Source organism: Gobius niger (genome assembly GCF_951799975.1).
Source record: "Gobius niger genome assembly, chromosome: 3".
Taxonomy (NCBI): Eukaryota; Metazoa; Chordata; class Actinopteri; order Gobiiformes; family Gobiidae; genus Gobius; species Gobius niger.
The window spans coordinates 23,494,807-23,521,624 of record NC_136854.1 but is presented as its reverse complement, the minus strand read 5'-3'; the positions used below and the strand labels follow the sequence as shown (position 1 = coordinate 23,521,624).

Below are 26,818 nucleotides of genomic sequence, written 5' to 3'. Positions count from 1 at the left end.
GGGTTCAGAATGAGGCATAATGTGATGCATTAGGTTCAAGTGGGTCAGAGAGCCCACTTCTCTATTCAATTCAGTTGTTTAATATGGGACCGGTTTAAGATACACAGTGTCTTTGAGTGTTTGTATGGACTACTGAAGACAATAAGGCATAATTAGAAAATGAATAAAGCTACCCAGCACAAAATTATATATGCACACAGGTATGAGATTATTTGTAGTTTCTACAGTTTTTATATTGTTGCAACAGTGACCCCAAGTGGACACAAGATGGAACTTAATTCCTGAAAAGAAACAACTTCATCTAGATCAGTGTTTCTTATCTGTCCTTCTAAATACCACCAGGTCATGATCAAGATCAAAATATGCTTACATTATTTCTAAACACCTAACTACTACTATTACTAAAGCATAAATTAAATCCTCTGTTATTAAAACTGAGTCTAAAATTGCAGATGACCTGCTTAAGTACCACCTGAAGAGGCCCAAGTGCAAACAGTTTCACAGTCTGAGAATCATTGATCTAGATCAGGGGTTCCCAAAAGAACCAGGGCCCCCACTGTAAATGTGTCTACATTTTTAATAATTGAAACAAGTGAAATCTAGTTTATTTATTTTGTTGTTTGGTCTAATCTCATTAAAACATATTCAAAATAAATTAGAGGCATGGTAGGTGTAGAAAGGAATGGTTGGCCAGCAAGGAAGTGTTGGTATGACCCTTGGTTGCATAGTCCTGCTCCTGAACCTAGACAATGAAATATTATTATTAAAATATTATTAATATTAATGTGGTGAAATACTGTGCTGAATACACTGGTTCCCGAAGAGCTGGGTACACACCCGAGACAAAACCCTAACCCGCTGTCTCACCCAGTGATCGTCTATTACTCACTGTTAATAATTCTGTTGTGGTGTGGTAACACTCTAAATGTAATCCCAGCTCAATAAAATTTGGCCTACATTGTTTTTTCATAAAGTAGGATAGATTAAAGCTCCCCAGGCCTCTGGAAGAGGACCCGAGCTTGTAATTCTATAATACATACATTTAAAAGGTCGTTTCTGTCATTCAACTTAAACGGTGAAACTAATATATAATAGACTCATTACATGCAAAGTGAGATATGTTTAGGCTTTATTTGTTATAATTTTGATTATTACGGCTCAGCTTGTTAAAAACTCAAATTAAGAATCTCATAAAAATTGAACATTTTGAAGATGGACTTATAAGCATAATCATCAAAGTTATAACAAATAAAGGCTTGACATATGTCACTTTGCATGTAATGAGTCGATATATAGTAGTTTCACATTTTAAGTTGAATTACAAAAATAAATGAACTTTGAATGATATTCTAATTTTCTGTGTTTCACCTGTATTGGTATATTTAATACATCATACATACCAATATATAGCAAAGCATGAATGAACTGTGGAAGTCACCACTACTACGTGCTCATTCATGGGATCTGTTCTGTGTCATTTGCGGGAAAGAATTAGTTTAATCCAATAAGTGTTTAATTAAGAGCTTGTATTGTGTGTAATAAGCTTTGGGAGAGAGGTCAGCAGAGGCCTGAGGTCAGCAGAGACATGCTGACCTCAGGTCTTGGACACTGGAGCTCTCCGTGGTGCTGAAGCAATATTTTGATATTAGGTAGTTTTCATTTGTGATTTTGACGTAACAAAATTGACTTATAAAAAGGAAAACATGGGAAGCTTGATCCGTTTTACAAGGATTATGAGGCAGAAGTTGAGTTTGACATTAAGGAAACTCCTTTTTGATTTTGAAGGCCTTCGCTGTGACAATGAAAATCAAAAATAGTTTATAAGGCCAGATAATTTGTAATTGCTATAGATTCCATCACCCATATCACATACCACTGAAGTACAAAGCTGTGTTTACATGCTACCACAGGGGTACAGTAGCAGGTCACCTGTCAAATTAGCAATTAGTAACAAAGACTTGTGGCTGACTCACTAAGCTATGTCAGTGGTCATTTAAACTCACTGAGTGTGTCCTGCACACATTCTTTCTTTTTCAAACGTTCAGGACTGTAGCGAGCTGATCTAATGGAATTATACTGGCCAGTCTTAAGCTGAAATAGATCACTGCCTTTGTGCTCTATGGCAAAGATCTGCCTATTTTAATCCCATTGACGCAGTAGGACACCATGATACTTAGGTGGATTAGTCTGGGACACAGGAAGTTATAAATGGACCTAAGAAGAGGAGTCAGACAGTATTTTATTTGTTGCATGGAGGACGACGTTCAACACATCTTCCATTGTGCGAAGCACCAACCGGCTGAAGACCTAAACACCTCACCAGATATGGACACAACTCAGTAACAATTGTCCAGGAGGAACAATACTTATTCTTGTCTTTGGGATATTTCTTGGAAAGTACCAGAATGGAGCCTGTTGCCCGGACTGCAGCCTATGACAGAGAGATGTTCACGTGGAGAGCCCTAAGAGCGGCTCCCAGAGGACCCTCATCTCAATTTGTGGGGAGCTCCATAGTGATCTTGTCATCGTTTGCGGTTTCGTCTCTAGCCATGAACTGTGGCAAGAGGGTATGGGAGGAGACCAGACCAAAACCACACGTGAACTAGCTCCAGAGACAAGATGGCTTCATGGCAACCTTTTAATGCAGTCGACTAATGTAAAATATAGCTTGTATGTTTTGTGTTGACAGCTATTACTGTTCAGGAAGATTCTTAAATTCTTCATAGTCTGTCTAAGGTCTAAGGTACGGATCGTGTATAGTAGTAACCACAATTTCTTAAAACAAAAACAATTGGAGTTTCATTTACCTATTTAACTTACCCAATGGAAATGTGGATGAACAATTGATCCTGTACAAGTGCTACTTTAACAGACAGTAGAGGGCAGTAGTGCAACAAAAATAAAATCAGACTTGTTGCAGAGCTTTGCCTTTGCCGGCTAGAAAACCTTTTTGTTTTTTGTTTTTTGAAATAAGTTTCTTTAACACAGACTTGTAAAAACAATATTTTAATATATAAAACATATTACTGTTACATTACACCATAACATGAATTCTGCAAGATGGTGATTTGGTGACAATCTGTACTACTATTTGTTTCACCTAACTGACCGTGTTCACAGAGTGTTAATGTTTTTAAGTCTCCGCTCAGAAAAAAAGCGATGGGGTGCAGTTTGCCTCTGCGCTGCTCCTGAAGCACTGAAGTAGGACAACATGGACTTGTTGTTAAGCTTCTGCGCACCTTTTTCTCCATCCTCCTCGTCGTCATCCCTGGAAAGGAGATGACAAGGTTGAACAAAACTAAGCCATTATAAAGGTCATGTGAAACAATACAGAGGCATTCCCTTTTTTTTTATCAAAATGGATGGATGAGGAATTACCAGTGAACTGCAACGGATTTGCTTTCCATCAAAGTCTGTGCAGTGCTCCAGCTAAAGCGAACAAACTGAGAATAGCCAAACACTGGATCCAAGTACTTCAATAGCCAGGCTTTTGTTTTTGGATCTGCAATTTCAGAAAAAATAAATTACATTCTAAATACCAGGGATTGTTTGCTTTGTATTTACTGGTCTATATACTTACCACCCGGATATCCTGACCCGTAGTCTGTATCCACATCACCAAGCTGTTCCGCAAAGTTCCAGCCTTTTACAACTCGATCCCTGGCCACCTGTAAAATAACGAATACTTCAATTCTTGTACACAGTAACTTAACAATACAATGAAACAAACAATGTCAAGACCTTCGAGAGCCATACCTTTGCACAGATACTGGCTGCACTGACAACAGGGAAGAGTGAGTCAGCCTTAGGTCTCACTGTAATTTTGATACCAGGGAATCTCTGGGAAAGCTTGTCTTCATATTTTTCTGCCGGTCCTACTGTGTCAACGAAGACCTGCAAAAATGTCAAATAGATTCATCAAGAAGAGAATCGAACAACAGAAATGTAAAGCGCTTTTGTAGACTTTTACGTCTTTATATTCTAGAAGCATACAGAAGCATACCTCTTTAAGTTGTACTCCAGAGTCTAGGGCATATTGAACCAGACCAATCGCTGTATCATGTGAAAGGGCATTCAGGTTGTATTTCGACCTTAAAAATATATTTAAAAAAAATACAAAATCATAGAATTTGAACAAAATTGTGGTGGGAAAATACTTAAGTCAATTTGTACCAAAGCACCTCTGCAACATGCTGGTAGAGATGGTGTTAGGGGAAAGTATCTGCAGAGCCCAGCCTACAAAGCTCTTGGATTGGTGCAAGGTTTCAAAGAGGTTTTCCCTTTCTGCCTCCGTAAGAGTCTTTGAATCTAATAAGTAAACAAATACACGGGAATCAAACATGGAGACTTATTTAATGATTAGACAATTATTTCATAAAACTTCAGGCAGATCACGGTGTGTAAATAAAAACGCATGAAGTGTTTTGCTTTACCTGCTACTTTCATTCCTTTCAAATCTTCTTTTTTGGAAATTGGACAGTAACATATACCATACACCATAGGTCCTGCATTAAATAAACAACGAGATATCAGGTATATTGAGATTTTTTTTTCAATTTTTGTCAATGAAAATGTGTAATGCTGAACGTACCCAGCACAGGACCCCTGCCTGCTTCATCGATGCCCAGGCAGCAGTCTTCCTCCAGACACACATTGGGGATCTCAGAGGTCAGTCTGCAGCTGACAGAGTTGTTTGCATCAAAGGCTCCGAGCTCCATTTGTGGTGCTGCGAGACAAACAAGATGCAAAAGTTTTGTTTGGAGTATCGAATGCGTTTGACAGACTAAATGTTTTAGCTAACACTTTACACAGTGTATGGCTACAGGATGCATGTAGGTGACGAACGCAATAGTTAATTACATACCGATATAGTGAACCTGCATATTAAGATCATCGCTACACACAAAAGTAGACGACAACATTTGTACCTTTGAAACTGACAGATATCCACAAACTTCGCGTGCCGTGTAGATGTTTGTGTGCTGCAGATTTGGCGCCCTAATGATGACGTAAGATTTGATACTTTCTTGATCGTCTCTTTCTCATCGACGCTCTGTTGCCCTCTGTAGAGAGCGGGAAGTACTGCAGCGTGAAGACTAAACGTGGCTGGTCACATTTGCATTTGTTTGAACTTGTGAGGCTCATTTGGCAAGAAAGTTGGTGGTGAAAATACCTGGTAGATGATTTACTCTTTGCAGTTACACTTTGTTAAGGTAGTTCTTTTCCGCAATGTAAAGTGAGCCAGTGTTAGCTATGTGAAAGCTCTCTGAGTGAGGTGTCTTTACTCAGCCAACCGGGCTTGGACCCGGACCATAGATTGTAAAAATACCAGGATTTTATTATTTGCTTTTACAAACTGAAAGTGTAGGTTGACAAAAAAAATAATTACATAGACCTAGAATACATTTTAGATCACTCACTGAATGCATTTTTAGATTATAGGTAAAATAAATAAATAGGCTAAATAATATTGCGTGATGAGAAATGCGTTCAGCTCGGCCAGCTCTCTTAAACTGATAAAAATGTTACTCTTTGTTTTTTGAGATAGTCAAATTTAAAATTCAGTCTATTTCTGCTGTATAAAATAAATAAACAATGGAAAGACAGAAACAAAGTTAATTTAAATAGCTATTTTGAAGGGGGTTTGTGGGTTACTTGTACAGTTACCCTGAATTATCTTTGATAATCTTGTTTACCAAATTAAGTCTAAACTGAGTTTTGACCCAACATACCTCCACAGACTAATAACAATAAGACATTCTTCTGATAGATTACAATAATATGTTCTGTTTATTATTATTTTTTCAATTTATCTCCTAACTATTTAGGAGATAAACGATTAAAAAAAAACTCTTGATAATAATTTCTTAAAATATTCTCCACCCTGCTGCTGTAGGTGTAGTGTAAAGCACATGTAGCAACAAACGTCCAAGTGTACGCTGCTTGTTTAGTTGAAATTGGCCTTGCCTCTGACTACTTACACCCACCCTTCCCTCGCTCTCTCTCTCTGCAGCTCAGTCCCTTTCCATCTCTGAATGGCTCTCTTTGTATTTCTCAGTAACACGCAGTCCCTAGCCGATTAAATGTGGGGAATTAGTAGTCAATTTTAGCCTCCCGCACACACAAATGCTCTAAACAGCTTAGATTGGTGAGGCACTGATTGTGTTGTTATTACAGTTAACACGTCGACACCATTTAGTTCTTTACTTGGCCATTTTGACCTTTTACTGATGATGATATCTCAGTGCTGTGTAAAATTAATAACAACATTACGCACACTGTATAAATAAATTGATTTAATAGATGACAACAATATAATTTTGACATTGCTTTTCTGATAAGGAAGCAAAATACTCAAGTGAATGTTTACAAAACTAACCAGAATTATACCAAATGGAAGAAGCAAGGTTTGACACACATGTATTACCTACATACAATTAACATGGTAAGAGGGTCAGTATAAAATATGCATCACATAATAACTGTGAAGCTTGTGGTAATGACCATTATTCACATTGCTGAAAAGGAAGTTGGCAGTTTCGACACAGTATAGAATAAAACACTGTTAGGACATGCTTTTGGCCTAAATGCAGCTCAGAGCAGTAGTACATGTGATCCTAATCCTTAAGACTCAGCTGATTGGTTATTATAAAAAAAAAAATAGTAAAGACTTTGCACTTATGGATTTTTTCAGTCACAGAAAAATGTAAATTTTAAACAAGAGAGTTAGATTTGTTTGACTTGTGTTTTTTTAATCTTCTCATTGTTTACAGGTGTGTGATACTTTCCTGCTATTGGCACCAGCAAAGTAAGACTGAGGTAAGTGTCCAAGACAGAATCTAAAATACATCATTAAGAGCTTTCATTCCCTCTCGGTTTCCTATTTTTCCCCTTAAATTGCTTATTTATTTATCTCAGTGAAGTCGGTGTAAGTACAAACGGATACAGAGACGCTATCTACAGTCAGAGAATTTTTTTTTTTGCCACTATATATGATCTGGCCGGTCGGTGTAACCTGGGGTTTTTGAAACACAGTATGCTTTTCCCAAAGCAGTGGTGCATTTGATGTTTGAGTGTAAAATCAAATCAATCACACTTACAATATTGACAACAACAATAATATTTCTACTTATATAAAATAACACAATAACATTAAACTTTTCCTTTAGTTTGGTTAATAACATCTGATTATGTTGTTATAAACCCAGTTACTATCAAAAGTTACCCATGGTCAACATGTTCTACGTCCCATCCATGATGACACTTGAAATCTTGTTGGCTGTAACACATGAGTACTCTGAGTATTGTTTTTAAGACTGTAAGGCTTATGAATGCTTGCAGGGTAATGGCTAAAAAAGTATAAATCTCTAACATCAAAATGGCACAGGCACACACCTCACACATGTCATAGACAGTAGAAGTCTACACTACCTTCCAATGAAATTGACAGTCCACAGTCTACAGTCTATGACACACAAGCACTCTTTGCTTTCACACTTGTCCTCACACACACACACACTTCCCATAATTCTGTCTACTTGACGGCGCTCCTCTAAGGCCTTGTGAGGGTGGTGTAAACAGGCTGCTCCCAGTGTGTGGGGCTGTGGGAGGGGGGCACACTGGCGGGGTCTCCTATGGTGGTGTACAGGGGCCTCTGTGCGGGGCCCATGTAGGAGAAGGCTGAGTACAGCCCTGGGGCCTGACTGGAGTGAGCGTAGTAGGCTCCTGGCCCCTGGTGTTCCCCGTACTCAAACTGAGCCCTGGAGGCCAGTGAAGGGAAGGCCGAGCCGTAGTGTGGCAGGCTGAGGGGGGTGTAGGTCACATGGGTGCCAGAAGAAGGTGAGGACGAGGCTTCGGCATAGTGGCTACCATTTGCAGACTCGCTCTTGATCTGGGCCTTGGCAGGGTCTGAAGGCGATGGGGAGGTTTGGGGCTGCTGCTTGGACAGCCAGGCAGAATGCCCACTCGCAGCGGCCAGAGCGTAGGCATATGAGGAGGTGGAAGGTCCCGCTGCAGCCGCTCCACTGCCACTCTGGGGGTGACCATTGGGTGGCAGGTACTGGTCAAATTCGTTGACATCAAAAGGTTCAATATTGGACATAACCTCATGGCTAATTTCTCCAATGTCCATGGTCCCAAAGTCGATGTGGGGTTTTGCGCCAGATGAGGCAGAACCCGTCGCTCCTTCAGCCCCTACTCCCAGTGCACCCCTGGACCCTCCTGATCCACCTGCACCTCCCTCTCGCTTGGAATCAGACAACTTCCCCGACTGCAGCTCTGTCTTTGGGGTGGTGGGGGGTGTGGGGGGACTGTGACCTGAAGAGAAAAGACAGGGGTGATCATTTTCATGAATGACAATCTGAAGATTCTTAAGTGATGGGGAGTTCTCTGTATTTAAGCTAATATTGTGGAAACCTACCTGCAGAATGGTGGTGGTGATGGTGATGATGATGCAGGTCGCTCAGAGGAGATCCAGCCCCGTTGTGCTCTAGGTGCAGCGTCTTGTAGTGGGACTGAGAATGGCTAGCCTCCCCTTCACCCTGGCTGTCAGTCTCACTAACAGTCGTCAGTTTGCCATTTTTACGTCTCCGGGGCTGGTACTTGTACTCAGGGTAGTCCTTCTTGTGCTGTTTCCGCAGTCTCTCCGCCTCCTCTATGAATGGCCTCTTGTCGTTTTCGTTTAGCAGCCTGAGGAAACAGGGACCAATTTAGATAGGCCTACTGGTAGAGCCTGCACAAAATGTAATTTTATTGGCTGTTGAACAGAGACAACTGTCTTTAATTGACTCTTAACATTAATAATATGATTGTGTGTTGGTGTATGTGTGTATTTAGAAACGAAAATGCCTTTAAAATCCTTCACTCAGGCAAATTACATTTGACATCAGGATAAAGAAAACAGGAAACGCGCAAGTGCGTGTCAAAATGGTCATACAGACCTCCATAGTTTGCCTAGGGTTTTGCTCAGCTCGGCGTTGTGCAGGTGTGGATACTGATCCGCCAGCTTTCTGCGCGCTGCCTGCGCCCAGACCATGAATGCGTTCATCGGCCTCTTCACGTGTGGCTTCGCTTTGCTTCCATTGTTGACGCGCACTGGCATGGGTACGAGTGTCCAGTCGTAGCCATCCAACACTTGACTCACAGCCTCCCTGATACCGATTGGAAAGCGCTCGTCTTCTTCGTCCGATTTGGCTCTGGACTGGACCCCGTCCTCTGAATCCTCAGCCACGCAGAGGGTGGTGAGCTGCTGCTGTCCGCCCAGAGGCGAATCCTGGCCGCGTGCCGTCCCACAGTGCGCTGGCGACAGCGAGTGAGCATCTTCTGATCCCCCAGGACTCAGCTCCGCCTCGGACAGGCTGTGCTCCTCGCCGGACATAGTGTTTCACCGTTGTCTCAAACAAGTCAAGCCTATAATCAATTTTGTTCTGATGTAAAGATGGAGTTGTCTTTCAAGAGAGCGCTCACAGGTCCTTTAGGCTATCAACTCCATGACTGTGCGTAAAATATCCAAGTCTGTCGAAACTCTTCTTTGCAATTTATAACTGTAAGAAAAAATAAAACAACATTAAAAAACATTTCATAATGCTTAGAAATTCCGTTGGATATTTTGTTTTTCTTCCGCGATGGAGTGTAGGATATTTTTCGGACTTTTTGAAAGATCGCCTTTGCCTGCGAAACAGCAAATATCAGGCCAATTCGTGCTTGATAAAGCAGCTCCAGCCTACTGTAGCCTATTACTTTACTTAGCTATTAATTATCGACATAGAATAGCACAGGGCGTATTGTAAGGAGCTTTTTAGGTTAACTGTTGCTATAAAATAAGTTGAATTATTGAATTTTGTTTAAAAATGTAGTTCTAAAATTACATAACTTACCAATTGAGCTGTCCAGTGGTTCGACATGGGAGTGTGTGGCTGACTGTGGCGTCGATGAATGGCTGCTCTGTGTGGCGACAGCGGTGCTTAAAGAGCGCCTTGTGAAACGGACTGGCAGCGGAAAAAAATGGAAAACATTCCCAGAGAGACAGCATTCCAACACACAGAAGCCCGCCCACAGGGCCAAGACTGCCCTCTCATTGGTCCAGTCATTATTCGTCAGCGCTGTCATTGGCCCTCAGTGCAGCGTTAATGTTTCTCCGTCCATCAGTGGGACATGTCCAAGTAGAAGAGGTGAGATTTTACATTGCAGCGGCTTTGCTCGCTCCACAGAGCGTCCATTTACAGGCAGCAAAAGGCCTGCTTTGTTGGACGCGTTGACATGTAATATCAAACAAATAAACAATCAGGACTGGAGTTATGGCACGGTGTGGCCGCCTTCCTCAAAATGCCACTGCGCAATTGTAAACTTCTACACATCAGGACAACCTTGAACCTCCCCTAATTCCTTATCAGAGCCCTTGTAATAAAGTTGTATTTGACCCTCAAATCAGATATAGTTCGACTATTGCCGGATTAAAACGTATCCTTTTTTTTTGTTTTTTTAGCACAGTATCTTTGGTTTTGATTAAAACGCGCTTCTGTCTAAACGTTGTGCAGTCTCAGATTGCAGTGACATGTGAAATTAGGAGAATTAGGTCTTGGTTCTTGACGTTGTAGCGTACAAGAAGCCAACTAAAACATTGATTTGTAAACATATTACAAATCATATGTTTAATTTCCAAACAGGCTTGGTGTGTTGTCCCGCAGGCTTTTGGTTTTCACTGAAATGTGAGCAGGACAAGCCAAAGATATATCTTGATAGAAGATGTAATGTTATGAAATAATAAATAAGATGATTGGATGCAAGTTTGCACCTTTATTTTGTGAAAGAGATTTTGTTTCATTTCACCTACGTTGCGGTGCGCATCAGCGTAAAGGCCTTTATTAATAACTTAGACACTACAACAAAAATGACAGAAGAGGATTATTTTTTATTATTATGACCGAAAAGACCCTCTATCTTCGGTCTATGATTAGACCTTGTTGCAAAGCAGGGAGTGATTTGAAAGAGGAGAATCGACTTTAACAGCATCTGAAGCGCAACCGGACACAACAATGTGTCCAGTGTCTGCGTTGCAGCTCTCTCTCCGCGCTCTCTTTGCTCCCTTTGTGTGCATCTCAGGTGAATTGTAGCCATGTGATCAAACGCCCAAGCCTCTATCCATTAACCCTCGTAAATGAAAAAAATGAGGAACAAAAAGCAGTTTTGTGCTGCAAACATGGAAAAAATTGATAACAGAGAACGATGTGTGCGTCCTTCTTCCCTTATGTCCGAACATAGACACTAGTCGCACTCACGCTGAAGGCCTGCAGACGGGACACTGCTCTCTCTTTTGCTCGCCTCTGTTTTTTTAAAACCCAGGAAAAGTTTTGGAAATGGGGACACAGGGATGGACACGCTTTAACCTTCACGCTATAGGACCCACGCGAGGCCACGAAGGAAGTGAGTGAATCCAAAAGCCAAAAGGGGAGCATCCTTTCTGTGGATTTGTTCGAGGCATCAAACTGTCCAAACTGTGCTGTTGCGCGCATTTGCTTGTGGAGGCTGCGGTTTTACGGACAGGGTTCAGTTAGTGCAGGGGGACATCTGGATATGCGTGGCCCCCAGGGACTGTGCGCAGCAGGGCCAACACGAAAGGTGTTTCCACGCACGCGGACAATGAGGAATAGTCGCTTTTTATACACTGTGGACCTGTTGATCCGTGGCTTGATAAGTTTTCATCAAGAGCGACCCATTGCGCCTTTATGTTTTCTTCTTGAGGGGCAATTTAGGGTGGTCAGAGCAATTGTGTGCAGTTCACTGTGAATATTTGGTTAAGCAAATAAAAGTACGTGTTTGTAAATAATCCCAAGTCTCTGATTAGTTAATTCTCAACCAAAAAGTTAGTTGCCAATTGCTCATCAAGTTAAGGCCGCGCGTAACCGTGGTGCGTAATAGTCCTTCAATGTGATTAAACGGGTAATATTTATTTAGTGAATAATTTGAAATGATATTGTTTGCCACATTACGGTTGCATTTTAGTGGTCTATGTGAACAAAATGAATTAGCCTAATAAAGGACTAAGCTATTGCGAAAGGGGGGGAGGGAAAAAAAACACATAAATGCCCGCGAACATGAACTCCTGATCTCAATTTATATAACCTTTGGCAAAGATAAAACAAAATAGAAGGAATAACAAAAGAAATAGCTAAGAGAAAGAGAAAATAAACACGTGATATTAAATAGCCTAATTAAAGCATTTTATTTAAGCATTTTCTTGGGCCTGGATTTTTGCGTTCTGCTAAAATAACCAACGCACAATAATAATAATAACAAAAATGATAATAAAAAATATAATACAGATAATGCCCGGAAGCTTTTACAGAAACGTAGAAATAAATATCCATCAGTTTCAAATGGCTGGGCAAGAATTGTGCGTTATTCGTTGAACACAATCAGAACATCTTCGCGACAGACGCCCTTGGCTTTTATTTTTGTAGAGCTGCAAATTAAAATGACAGACCCATTATAATGTTTCAGATTCCTCTCCAATTTACAACAGTAATGCGTAGCGCGGAGCATTTTTGCTTAATTGTTTTTAGTTGTTGATTTTTTATTTATTTTTTTCCTTTTTTAATATAGCCTTTATCTTTATCTATTGGGGGATCTGACCTCTTACGAAAGTTTAGACTTGAAGGCGGGCAGTCTGGGTTAAGTTGCCACAGATTGTATCATCCTCAGCCTCAATAAAATGTCATCATAATTTTTTACAGTAGCTACATTTAAAAACAACAACAAACACAATTTATAATATGAAATGTTTTTTGCAAGACTGTATTTGATTTTTTGATTTTTTTTTACAACACCGTCATCACGGTTTGTCACGTTGATTCATTAACTGGAATATAACTGAGAGAATGAGAAAGTAACCAAACTCTTGACAAAACAACCTATTCAATCTAAAGCCATTTATTTTTACCTCCAATTGTGCTTTCAACATATAAATACAAAACTGTTTCTGAAATGATTCACCTGTTGCTCAATCATATTAATATGAAATGTTTTGGATTGGAAGGTCGATTCAGACGTCTTGTATATGTCCTGTGTGAAAGTGTGACAGGCCCGGGGCTACACACTTGGCGTTAGAAAATAGAGCTCACATGGTCGCATCAGTGTAGTGCTAACCTGCCATGTGACTGCCGTAATAGGCCTCACTGCGGCCGCATAGACCACTGTGTCACAAGAACGCAGCCCGCTTCCTGGAGCTTCTCAAGACAGAGAGCAGCAGCACCACCGGGGTCTCATGATCCGAAAGGGTAAGGGTCACGGAGGGTGGGGGTAGGGTGGTTGGGGGGGGGGGGGGTTGCTTCAGGTGCACAGTTAGTCATGGACGGCCTCATTCCCAACAACATCACGAGAATTCAATCAATCTGTTTATGAGCGTTTCTGTTGGTATAAACTAGGTGAAGGTCAGGAAGTGGATGCGCTGAAGGAACAAGAGAGAGAGAGAGAGAGAAAAAACTGTAGCTGCTCCCATGGGAAATTCCTGAAATGTGATGATGATGGAGAGAATAAGGAGTGCAGAGGAGATGAAGTGAGAGAAGGATGCAGATAAGGGGGGAAAAGCATGCACATAGCGGTCAAATATTCACATGCTGGGTCACATTCTGCATTAAACACTGTATAATTGGTGGAGAGCATTCATTCCCATGTCAATAGGCGCAGAGGGTAAAAAATGAATGCCATCACTTGTTCCAGATGACGACAAACTACACAAAAGGCAAAATGGAAAAGTGCGACATTCGGCTTGTTTTTTACGTTTGATCACGGATAAGCTCTGCTCTCTTTTGCCATTTAAATGAAGGTCTCCCTCCTCGCCTTTTCTGAACACAATATGTAATTCATATTTGCCCTAACTCCTAAGTCGTGAATGAAGAAGCAGTTGTGGTCAGCTCTTGTTTGGGGATTTCCAGCTCCAAAGCTAGACTATCAATAAAACAGAAGCTCATGTGATTTGATTATTTGGACTTAGCTCACATAGCTCACCCCATCGAGACATTTCCCCTCCTCAGATGCTGTTGGAAACTTGAGGTTTTAACAGAGCGAACTGAAACGAAGGCATAACCTCTGTGCTGGACTGGTCTTTGACGATACTGTGACCACATGACACCCTTGAGGACTGGGTCTAGTCTACTTTTCCAAAGCCGTTGCGTTAAGATATTAGTAAAGGCCATTAAAGTCATTAATTATGAATTTAACACAATACCACAGTTCATTAAAATGTCGACAATGCCCCTGAGGTTTCTCATGTATTTATTGGGGCTTTTTTCCCTTGTGCCCTTTCCCTTATTCCGAAAATATCATGAATATAATCCAGACCAGACGTAGTTTTAGCTGTATTTTAAGAGCTAATACATTTTAGAGTGATTTAGACTCATCTTAAAAGTTGTGTTCACAGCATTTATAGATTTTGATGTTTTCTTGCGGACACAGAAGCAACAAATACAGTGAAAGTAAAAGCAACAGATAAAAATTCGACTTCAGTAAAAGCGAAAAGCTAAAGCAAAACGTGAAAGTATTGAATCGATCTTTCAAACAATTGAAAGAGTGAAATGAAGTCTAAACCAGGACTGTCTAAGCCTAGGCCAGACCTGAACGAGGTCAACCGCGAGAGACTGAATGTGTCGCTGATTTTATTATCTTTTTATTTCTGGTCAGAAAGACTTCACTGCAGACATGGATTCACCAACTGTGCATCAGGTCACAGTGAAATACGTTTCCATTTACGACTTTTACCTAGTGTTGTAATGTAGGGAAGTAAAAGTTAACAGTGTTCATTATAAAGTGTACTTAAGTAAAGTAAAAGTACCTAAAATGTGTTGTTTTTGCTCTTTTACTTACTGGATAAAGGGCAAGGGACTAACTCTGTGTCGACTGTTTTAGAAAGAAATATACTCACAGAAAATCCACCTGTGTTGAACCTCATCAATTGTTGTTTGAAGTCGTGTCCACAAAGAAGCTCGAAGTCCTTTCTACTGACATGATTATCCCTGCGTGTTAGAGAAGAGATTCAACTTCATGACAGTGTTTGTTTTATGTTGATCGTCCCAGTAATTACAGAGATATTAAATGGGGTCGCGACAGGTGTATTTTGAGAGTGGGCCTGTCCTCAATATTAGAGACTCTTTTCGATGCTGTGGTGTCCCACGAATGCAACCTTTTACCACAGTTTTGCCATTAACAACGATGATCCAGATACCAAGAAATGTTGAGCCCTTTTTCCTGTCACTAAAGAGCAGTGTTGTTTGTTTTTGTTATTTTGCCCAATAAGCACATGTCTATGAAAATAGTTCCTGAAATCAATATTTTTTTGGTACTTCTTTTGGTGGCCATCTGTGGTCTTATAATGTCCCCGCTTGTTCACATGCTGTAGACTGAACATTGACAAAAACAAAGGGCATTTTGGGACCAGGAAGTGATTTATTTCGGTGGAGGCTAAAAGACACAGGTGCCTCTTCTGTTATCTCCTATGTATCCTTCCTAGCTTGGCGTGATGATGTTTGGTGAATAAAAAATGATTCTGCTATCTGACCCTTGTCACTCTTTTTGCCCATTTTGAGGCAGTGAATTAGCGCAGCTGCAGCACTTTTAAATGGGTGCCCCTCTTTTTTTCGCATCTCAAACCCGGGATGAATCCTCTCTTTGTCCGCGCTCCACAGACTTTCCCCCCTTCTCAGTTTACTGGCCTTTTCTCGTGGTCTTTTTTTTTTTTTTTTGATTTGGGGATGGGGGCTTGGGCCGGGATGGCTTGGCTGCGTCGGTGAGCTGGTGGCGGTGGTAGCGATGGAAGCGGCTGGGGAGAGGGAGGGCAGTGCTGGGGGGTGGGTGGCGTGGGGTGGGGGGGGACTTGTTGGACCACATTCTTGTGCAGCTGTGGACGCTGGAGCGGGGGCCGAGGGCAGAGCAGGATCATCATTGCATCTCAGGCCATCGTGAATAGTCTATTGTTCGCCGCTTTGCTGTCTCCGCATCCCTGTGCCACTGTCTCGGCCCCAAAGGCGAGCAAAAACAAGCCAGCATTTTTCCACAGTGCGCCGTCGGTGAAAATGTGTTGAATTCAAGTTTATTTATAAAGCACATTTAAAAACTATTTACAAAAACACGCTTATAATACAATATGTAATCCAAGATATCCGTCCTCTCTAGTTTTTGATGGCCAGGTTGAGGAGGGGGGTTTACTATGGGAGCTGCAGGATTATTATTATTCTGAAGCATTGCAATTGAGATTAGATTTTCCGTTTTTTTTGTCTACTATCAGGATTCAGACGACACGGCACATTTTATATATGTCCAGCATTGACATTTGAGAGAACAGTGAAATATGAACTGAAATCTGAGCTCAATTGCTGGATTGGGACCTTTTTCAGTTTGCCAACATTGGCTGTCTTAGGCCCGATAATTGAATTATTGATATTATACAACAACAAAGCCAATAAGTTGTTCAAAAGTTTTTTGGGGTTTTTTCATCATACATTTTAATCAATATTTGTATTTGAAGGTGGGTCGATCCCAAAGCTACTGACCAGTGGCTCTCAACTGTTTTTGCTTCTGAACCCTATTGCTGGCTGAGGGACACAATTCAGTGGGTCGTAAACAGTGTTTCATTTTCTCTTACATTGAAGATGGCTCTGAAGCTACATTAGTGGAGAACCACTGGTCTAAACTACATGATTATCAGATTTTATACATATAATCGTTTCATATTATTATCTATATCAATGACATAATTTTGTTATTGTTTACAATACGAGACATTATATTGACTACAATAATTGCAGGCTTTGCGATTTGCCAGTTGTGACCATTGAAAATGCTATTTTGATTTGATTGTGATTGCTGGCGGAGCCCGAGGTGACACTTCCTCGTGCGTGTGACTCAGGGCGGTGACGGTGATGTTGGTGATGAAGATGGTGAGGCGCAAACAATAGTCGCATTCACGCCAAGAGTCGATGACGATTTATGCTTGGGGTCACACATGCCAGCAGGCTGTTTAGTCATGCATATATGTCGGCTGTTAGCTACACTTGAATTTGTGGCCCCTGCGGCGCACTGTGGCTGAAACTGGCCGCCTAAGATTCTGACGGGACTGATTTGCTTTCAGCTGTAAGGCCAATTGAAATTAGATTTACAGTGCAGTCGACGGTGCGGTCGTCGTCGTGTTTTGGAAGTGGTGAAAACACTTTGCTCAAGTAAAATGTCGGAAGGATATTACGTCTTGACCCTGTAGTAGTAGTAATGGAAAGGATGAGGATTGGAGGTGACAAACAAAAGCACAAAATAAACCTCAGCTCAAACCGGTGGTACCCAACTTTTCTTTCATCTATGCTCCGAGTGCCTCCCTATCTCGAAGGTTTTGATGATTATTTAGACAGCTCAAACTCCATTTTAAAAGATGTGTGTGTTCAAAATAAAGCTAAAATATTCAAGCATTTTACTGCAAAAATATCCTTCGATTTGTGCTCCCATAAACAACAAATGACTGCTTTCTGTATCCGTATCAGGTGATAAAAAAGATATTTCCATTTTACTCTGTAAAGTCCAAAGACCACTCCATACAATTAGCTGTTACTGCCACAAGATTAAGCTGTCGCCCTGTAGACTGTGATTACAAAGAAGAAATCTTGTTTATTTGGATTTCTTTTTCTACATCAGCACTTCATGTGTGGACAGTGTGGTATTTAAGACTTTAATATACTGTAAACCTTTTCTTTTTTCTTTTCTTTGTAAGATATAGGGTCAACATGTTATATTTTCAGGAACCAAAATACAGAATGTAAACGTTTTTAAGGCTGTTCAATATCTTTTTCCTTTTACACTCAAACCTTTACCTTTTAGCGTGCCCTAAAACCTTTTAACCTTTTTGTAAGATGAGTAATTCAATTCTTCCCCTCTTCGGTTTGCTTACTGAAATATCATAATCTTTAAAGAAAGCAGAAAAATCTCTGATGTAACGTGTTTTATCATCTCTGCTCTATAATTATCTGATTCAAAATGATGTGAAACCACAAATAAAGTCATATTCCAAGTAAAACAAACATGTCGTCGTCTTGATTAAAATATTTGAAATGCCACCAGCGACAAACACAGCTTTAATGTTGCGTTTTGTATCCACCAGGAGGGACGGCTCAGAGGGAGAGCTGGAGAAAGTCTGCAATCATGAGTTCTGCGGAGAACATTTAATTAGACTGTGTGAAGGAGAGAGGCGAGTGACGGAGCAGGCCTCAGGGGCTGTGGACGAGATGGCTACATGAAAGAGGCTGTTGTCGACTGTGCAGACACTGAGATAAAAGGCAAGACACAAAGATGGATGAGATTTGGGCTGAGGAGAGAGAAAAATATTCAGATTTAGAACTTATGTTTGGTCATTTTTATTTCCCATTATAAGAAATCTCTGCTTGTAGAAGAGTTGTTTTGAGTTGCTCTATATTCTGACAAAAATAGTAATCAATAACACAATTAAAAGTGTTAATAGTGGGTGTAATGATTTGTAAGTGAATCCATTCAATATTTAAAATACAGATTTAAAATTTCGCAAATTTACACACTCCGGTTTCCCCTACTACAAAAAACATGCACATTAGGATGTTTGGGTGTATGTGAGAGTGAGAGTGAGAGTGAGAGTGAGAGTGAGAGTGAGAGTGAGTGGTCGGAGGGACTGATGGCACCCTCGCTTCCATCAGTACCCCAGTGCAGCTGTGGCTACTATAGATCAGATTTATTCGTCATATGCAGGTCAACACACAGTCAACAGTGCAATAAAATGTACTTGGATAAGAAGAACGCATCATCACTTATAAAAAATAAAATTAAACCAGTTTATAAGTGTGCACAATCGTCATACAGCCACATTCACATATTAAAAAGTGCAAGAAAGAGGGAGGAGGGAAACTTATGGCACAAATATTTTACTAAGGTAGCTTACCACCCCCTGTGTGGAGTGAATTTAAATTGTTCCGTAAAACGCTTTGTGACCATGGGTGTGAAAGACGCTGTACAAATAAAATCCTTTCTTTTCCTTTTGGTTGGACAGCGATCATGCAAAGAGGCAAGATGATAAATCCCTAAAACTAGATCTCACAGAGAATTAGAAGGTGTAATATGTTTGTATAGGCTCGCAAGCAATTTCCATTACATTTTCCAAAATGTTAGACATGCCTGTCATTTTGACTTGAAGAGTTAGTAAAAGCTTCTGAAGATAGAAGCAAAACTTCCTCAACTTATATTAGATATCAATATTTAAATCTCTAGTGCAATAGGTATGCAAGTAAAAGTATGACTGAGTACTGATCAAAATGGCAAAATGTCTGTTAGGACATTTAATTTTATGCACTTAATTACATTTCTGTGCAGATTTAATAAAACTGGCAGGAAAACAGGTTGTGCTTAGAGCACATGTGACCTCTGCAGTTGTTACACATGAGGAGATACACATTAAACTGTCTGCTGCAGTTTTGCACTTAATCTAGATTTACACAATTATGTTGTGCTCCGTTTTTAACCCTGCCAGGGGTCACAAGAAACATCAGTCCCAAGCCAGATATCGCGAGTGTGGTGTCAGGAAGGACAACAGACATAGAAAATATGTCATTTTTTGGGCCAAAGTGAGCTTTAATAAGAGGACACAGCGGGACATTTGGTAGAGAGCAGGAAGAGACTCACGTCAAACAGTCTTTTGCCTCTGACGTCTTTTTACCAAATGCCTTTCCTGACTCAGCCTTGTCCATGTACAGATTTGGGTCTGGGTTTAGTGACTGAATTTGCAAAAACACAGACGTGTCAAAGACAGCATAAAGAACATTAAAGTCCTCTGTATTGTGTGTAGTTGTAATTGAAAAATAAAAAAAGTAAAAAAAAGTGTTAAATTAACTCAGCAATGGAAAATATATCAAGTTTTAGATGGACATGCAGGCAAGAGTATCGTGGATTCGATTCCAGGTGGGATGTTGCTGTTTGGAGTTTGGAAGTTTACTTCTGGTGCTCTGGTTTCCCCCACAGTTAAAACATGTACAATTGGCAAATTCTGGCAAACTAAAATACATGTAATTGAACACTGGCTTGGCATAGGAGTGATTTTAGCTCAGACTGTGGTGTTGACTTATTTTTCCAGAGGTTTCTAGATTGTAACGATATTAGGGCAAATTGTCCAGACGATTTCCCCTGTGGTGCTTCCCAGGCCTGGTGCATAACTGGTGCCATACAATGCCCCACTGTCCATTTAGCGAGATGCTCCCCAGCTCCGACACAACACAACACCCTCATTATGGAGTCAAAGCCCCCCTGTGCCTAACTACTGTCCCCCCACTGAGCGCACAACACTGTCACCAGTTCTGGTCGCGCTGCCCCAGGCCCCAAGCACATACACTTGAAAGCACACTGGCACATGAAGGGAAGTACACACAGCACCTTATTAGCCTCGATCCTTAGCGGCCCATTAGCAGCCTTAACTGAGGTCACGGGGTCAACCAGCTGCTGGGCCTCATGCACGCTCGATGACAGGGGGTGTGACCACTCACATCAGAGAGCTAAAATAGTGGGACGAGGAGAAAGCCACGAAGGGGAAATGAATGGTCAAGAGTGCACAGGAGATGGCATTTGATCAATGTTTAACAGGGGCGATGAGGCCTTAGAGATAATGAAAAGGGCTTGAGAAGATATAGTAATTATGATAAGAGTGGGTATGTGAACCAGTCTTAACGAAACACTGAAAGTTCTGTATTTTAAAATAAAGATCAGATAATGTAATTAGTGTACCGTAGGTCTAATGTGCATGAACAAAAATCAAGAAATGAATGACCCATTATTTACAGTCACACCTTTGGTAAGGTCGCTAGTGAGGTCCAATCTGATCATCGCAGTTTTAATTTGTAGGCACCAGAATCGAACCATCAACCTTCTGATTATAAGATCTGCCTCCTGAGCTACTCCTGCCAATTTGCATTTGGCATGACCTTCATATTTGTATGTTTGACTGTTGTTTCTTTGCTTTTGAAAATTAAAAATTAACACGCTAATGCAATATATAATATTATTATTATATAATAATATAAATAATATAAAAAGGTCCAAATGGACTGTTCTTGACACTTTTGTGCTGTAGTGCTGATGTTTCACCACTTGAGGGCGCTTAGATCACAGACTCTGGAGGTCTCTATACTATCACATACACTGACGTAATCTACGTTACTAGTTAAAAATAACACAGTTTTTGTTCGTTTCTTGTGCATATGAAAAAACAAACTGCAGTGTTATAGACATTTTTGAATAAAATTTATTCTTGGAATAAATTGATAGTTCTTTTTACATGTTGATTTACCTTTCAGTGTGACTTTATTTATAGGTTTTGTACAGGCCTTATTTATACTTACATTGTTGAAAAAAGAAGAAAATAAAGTATCACTGCATTTTCAGAAATAATGGGATAAACATATACATTACTTTTGAGGTTTCAACAAACCTCATGATGTGAGTGAAATCCTGGTGCAGTAAAGAAGCTGAATCAGTTTTGGTCTACAGAGAGACCTCTGGCTGTTGTCCTCCATATTATTATTATTATTTCTTTTCTAAATATATATTCATTCAATACTATTCTGGCATAATCCAATAATAAACATAGATGGCCCCACTGATTGTCTTAAACCCCAGACTCTCTGCTGATGTACAAAGGCAGAGTGGGCTGCAGTCGTCCGAGGCTCATTTGGTTGTCTGTGTCCAGCATGCACAGCATTTCCACTGTCTGCTGCTCCAGTATGGTCTCCTTACAGAGCGTTCGGACGTCATCTCTTAGGATTCCTCCCTCTTTTACATTCTGATCCTCATCATCATCATCTCCAGAGCACAAAGCCACCTCGTTCTCATAGCAGAAGGCGCTGGGGGAGTGGGTGCCCAGCAGGCGCCGTGCTGCCTTTGGGGCAAAAGGTGAATGTGTGCGTGAGCAGCTGGAAGAGGAAGAGGAAGACTGGCTGCTCCGGCCTTTCCTCCGGCTCAGCTCCCTGGCACTGTAGTGAGGTGTGGATGGCACTTCATATGTTTTGTGAAAGCGAGAGTAGTCTACCTGATAGCGGTCGCCCTTTTCAAAGACTACAGGCTCAAACCGGTGACCCCACAGGATCTCTCTGGCCAAATAGGAGCTTCGTGCTTGAGTGGTCATAGCAGTGGCCTCCACCATCCCCTCTAGAATGACCACAATCTCAAAGTCTTGCTTCTGCAGATCAGCACGGTTCAAGCTGTACAAGGGGCTACTCTTGTTGATCTCATGGACCACCACCAGGGGTGAAACTAGAAACAGACGGTCCAGCCCTTCGTCATAACCCACATCAATGTCTGTTTGCTCTAATGGAAGGTACTCCCCCTCTGCGGTCACATGTGGCCTGATGAGCTGTGCACGGACATGAGCCTCCACAATGTGACTCTTGCGCATGTTTCCTAGACGCCACATGAGGCACAGTTTACCATCTCTCAGAGCGATCACAGCATGATGTGAGAACAGCAAGGTCTGTGCCCGCTTTTTAGGCCGTACCATCTTAGCCATGATGGTGCCTATCATAAACGAGTCTATTATGCAGCCTATAATAGATTGGATTACAACAGTCAATACAGCCACGGGGCACTCTTCAGTCACACAGCGGAAACCATAGCCAATGGTGGTCTGGGTCTCGATGGAAAAGAGAAAAGCTCCAACAAAGCCCTGGATATGGAGGATACATGGCTTCCACTCCTCCTGCTCCACCTGCTCAGAGCTATCCCCGTCTTTCACGGGGAGATGAAGGTTAAAATCCCCATGAGCCAAGGCCACGCCCCAGAAGACCAGCCCAAACAGCAGCCATGACAGGAGGAAGGTGGTGGTGAAGATGAGCAGCAGGTATCGCCAGCGTATGTCCACACATGTGGTGAATATATCTGCCAAGTATCGCCTGGGCTTGTCTTCCATGTTGTTAAACACGACATTGCACTGTCCATTTTTCTTGACAAAGCGTCTGCGGAGGCGGCCAGTGCTGAGATCCAGGCCCAGACGACATGAAGGAGATCCCCGGCAGCTGTGGGAGACTGGCTCTGTTGGGACCCTTAAAGACAGTGTCCCCCTGGGTTCCTCATTATCTGAACAGTCTCCTCCAACTTCATCTCTATCTGCCACTGCCACGCAGCCCTCTGTCAGTGTGTGCTGATTCACAGGACTGTGGCCGTTGTGAAGCCCAAGGGTCGAGATCTGTACAGCGTCTTCATCTGTAGATACAATGCTGTATCTGTAAAACAATATATACTGTGTTAAGTTTGAACTGTTTTGCCAGATTGGTTGGGTTTATAATGAGCCGAATCAGATGTTACCTGTTGACCCGCACCGCTCCCATGGCACCAATGATCATCAGCCGTGCAGTTCCAACCATGAAAGAACTGGAGCAAGATTCAGAGGCAGGAGTGACTCAGTGAGGACTGTCTTCATACAAGCCCAGCTTCAATGGTCCATATTCTGAAGAAGAAGAAAAAAAATTAATTGGATCTAAAAATGTTATGAAAAGATATTTGACTGTGTCATATGAATCCAAACACTTGTGTAACGAAAGGGTAATGATTGAGATCTTGACCTGTGCTAGCCTAAAGGACCTCTGAAAAACCAGACAGGGGCAGGACAGAGGCCTAAAAAGAAATGAATCAGTGGTTATCTACTGTTAGAGGAACAATTGATCTGCTGTCTGGCCTGGTGACAAGCTTGGAGGGTGATTTCACTCAGCTTATGTCAGCAAGCTGCCAGCCATGAGAACTAAAAAGCATTCTGTTGCGTAACCAAAGCAGGACAACTACACGCAATGCAAAAGACATCACTGTGTTTATTTTATGTCTGTGTGATGCGCTCTATGGCTGACATGACGAATGGTGATGGACAGTGGAGTGATGTGTTTGACAACTACAGTTCAAAGTCACAAAAGTGTCCTGCAAGTCAGCGTTCTCAAACACACAGATAGAGCCCCCCAGTTACACTAAGTACAGATAAAAGTGTGATTTTTCCCAGATATTAAAGAAAGATGATTCCATTAAATATGACGGCTGTGAGAATATTGACATATTCTTTTATTTGAGCCTTTTCTTGGGTAATGCAGGTCAAGTGGTGGTAGTGACGTCAGGAGAGAGTGTGTTGTATGGCGCACCAAACTCAAACTTGCTTCCGAAATACATTTTGAACAAACTTCCTTGCTTTGACAAGAACCAAAAACAACCCAAAAAAAAAGAGAAAGAATTGGTTCTAAGGGGTGCCACTGCAAAAAAAAACATCATATGGAGCTCATCTGTATTAAGTGGACAATGTAAAATCAAGTAGCTCTTTAAAAGAAGACTGAATGTGCAGATATCACACAAACATGTCTGAATGAAACGAAGCAACTCCAAGAATGTTTTTCATTCGGGAACACAATGCTCCTATAGTCAGTTAGCATCATATGCACAGCGATTTTGTTTAAATAATATTTACCGTCAGTGCTTGATATTAAGCATCATCATTGGGGAAAACTAAAATGCTGATAATGAGGAATGATCCACATGTTAAATAAACCTTTAACCCACTCATTTACATGATCTACTATCCTGTGGATCATAAAAGAAATAAACGTGTCTTGTGCGTCAGAGAAAGGACATATATTACAGAATAATCCCATACAGACAAAAGTCAGGGGGAGTCCCTGATTAAGATAAGATTACTATGCCCCATAATCCTTCAATCCAAACAACAATATGAAAGGTGCACTAAAGCTGCTGTGTGACTTGGCTTAAGAATTCATGTACACTTAGATCTGCTAATATCAAGAATTAAAAAGCTGGAAAGACAAACAAGAAGAAGAGAATATGACATAAAACATGAAAATATGGAAAATAAAGGAGATGGTGTCCAGGTATGCTCTCAACTGGTGTGAGACTAGGAAATAAATGCAGATTATTATGAAGAGATTATGACGTCAGAGGACCACATGTAATGACATTTACACAAAGGCGAAGGATTTGCACTCATGCAGACAAAGCACAAAAGATAATCTCGGCTGCACAAAGTTATTAGTTAAGTTGATATCAGCCTGTCTTAACAGAAAAGTTTCCTCTGAAACAAACCCACATCCCAGAGGATTTTGCAAACCTACATAGTAGCAGAAATAGCTATATCCACCCAAGAGCTTGGGCAGAGCTGTTGGCTTTTTAGAGACAATTCAGATGATTTCTTTTAACCTTGTAATTAACAAAGTCAATAATCTCTTCTACAACCCAACAGTTTACTTTGTGTAATACCATAATTGTTCATAATACGATTATAGCTAATATCTGTCAATGAATCTTTATGAATCTTTAGTGAAACACAGATTACTGTGTAGAGCAATGGAATCAGTGCAAGCTGAATTCACGACAGTACAGTTTGGACACTCTAGGCTGCTATGACGTAGGTTCATTTGAGTGAGCTTCACAGGAGCTGTCCAGTGCTGAAAATCAATTCAAAGCCCAGAGGAAAATTAGCCACAGTGAGGGGTTATTACTATCAATGAAAATCAGGTTTAGCTTGTTCCACTTTTCAAAAGTATCTTTATTAGTGTTGTTGGTGTGAGCGTATCCTATTGTAAATGATTTTTGCTTTAGTAATGCAAAACATTGCAGAACAAATCTACTAGCTTACACATACTTTTAAGCTGGAATAGGGGTTTAGTGGGCAGACAAATAAGTAATAGGACTCACCTGCGTTTGTATCCGCTGCTTCTATAAAGAGTAGCATCCTCCAACATGAACTAGTTTTGCAGATGGCATGTCCTCACTTTTCATTGCTTCTTATATTGCAAAAGTCAATGCATTACTGAGAGTTGTAGACCTTCACCGTGAGCTGTGTCCATAGTGTAGCAGGGAGCCGCTCTGTGTGAGTGGGAGACGCACAAACACACTTGCACTGTGAGAGAGAGAGAGCTTTGATTGCGATCATGTTTACAGAATGGCCTATTGTTTCAGCACAGAGTGGACCGAGTTGGACACATTTTAAAATTAAGCCCACTCAGACATGACACATATTTATATATATTTTCACAAATATGAATTTTGACTGTTTCTCTTATCCTATAGATTTAAATTGAACTTGAATATAAACCCATCACTTAATTGTTGCTTGTTATATCAGGTCTGGAGTGAATATAATATGTGAATGTTGATGTACAGTGGTGATGCTCACACTTTTCGTGCTTGTTTCAGACTTTTGAAAGGTTTTAGACTCCACTTTGTAGTTTCCAAGGAAACCTGATATTTTTTCTTTACTGAAATCCACCATCTCTGTGTCCACGAAGTTTATTTTTAAATTGCCTTATTTCTGTGATATAATGAGACAACAAGTAGGAGTTGTGTTGTGTTGGTGAGGGCTTGTGCAGAGTAGATGCATGTGGGTCAGTAGTAAGTAAAGAGGTGGGCATGCATTGTGATTGAGTGGGCTGAGACACTGGTGTATAGAACATATGGGAGCAATGATATGTGTTACTTTAATGTGTGACTATATTCACTGTCACTGGATATAGAAATATATCAGGTTAAACCTTGAGGGCACTGTTGTTTTAAACTATAAAATACAAACATAGGAGCAACGGCTGAAAAGGAAGATCTGCATATCTGAATAATGCAGTAGCCATTTTTGTGTGGGTGTATCAATAAGACAGCAGTTGACATTGAAATGGAAAAGCAATTATGAGTGTGATGATCACTGTATCAGCATCTCCAACCCTGTTTCATGCAGTACTCCAGCGGTCAGTGTCTGTCAACTGTGGTCCTACAAATTGATGCACCTGCACCAGTAATGCAC

General features: G+C 41.0%; 4 protein-coding genes across 4 annotated transcripts in view; 1 reads left to right on the top strand and 3 right to left on the bottom strand.

Moving 5' to 3' along the window:
• LOC306961596 (uncharacterized protein) overlaps window positions 1-26,818 on the top strand; it is a 41,265-nt gene that overhangs the window by 5,527 nt on the left and 8,920 nt on the right. The window lies entirely within an intron of this gene.
• Window positions 3,046-5,009, bottom strand: rnaseh2a (ribonuclease H2, subunit A). Its single transcript, XM_079553549.1, has 9 exons — window positions 4,921-5,009; window positions 4,592-4,726; window positions 4,434-4,505; window positions 4,182-4,308; window positions 4,004-4,091; window positions 3,757-3,894; window positions 3,581-3,668; window positions 3,379-3,502; window positions 3,046-3,268 (listed from the first exon to the last, which is right to left on the bottom strand). Exons 2-9 carry the CDS (start codon window positions 4,716-4,718, stop codon window positions 3,115-3,117), a joined length of 918 nt encoding a protein of 305 aa, XP_079409675.1. The 5' UTR covers window positions 4,719-4,726; window positions 4,921-5,009; the 3' UTR covers window positions 3,046-3,114.
• On the bottom strand, window positions 6,357-10,031 carry LOC306960622 (transcription factor SOX-10-like). Its single transcript, XM_079553080.1, has 4 exons — window positions 9,876-10,031; window positions 8,940-9,542; window positions 8,420-8,688; window positions 6,357-8,316 (listed from the first exon to the last, which is right to left on the bottom strand). Exons 2-4 carry the CDS (start codon window positions 9,374-9,376, stop codon window positions 7,553-7,555), a joined length of 1,470 nt encoding a protein of 489 aa, XP_079409206.1. The 5' UTR covers window positions 9,377-9,542; window positions 9,876-10,031; the 3' UTR covers window positions 6,357-7,552.
• On the bottom strand, window positions 21,292-25,982 carry LOC306960336 (ATP-sensitive inward rectifier potassium channel 12-like). Its single transcript, XM_079552763.1, has 3 exons — window positions 25,720-25,982; window positions 23,341-23,482; window positions 21,292-23,258 (listed from the first exon to the last, which is right to left on the bottom strand). Exons 2-3 carry the CDS (start codon window positions 23,397-23,399, stop codon window positions 21,650-21,652), a joined length of 1,668 nt encoding a protein of 555 aa, XP_079408889.1. The 5' UTR covers window positions 23,400-23,482; window positions 25,720-25,982; the 3' UTR covers window positions 21,292-21,649.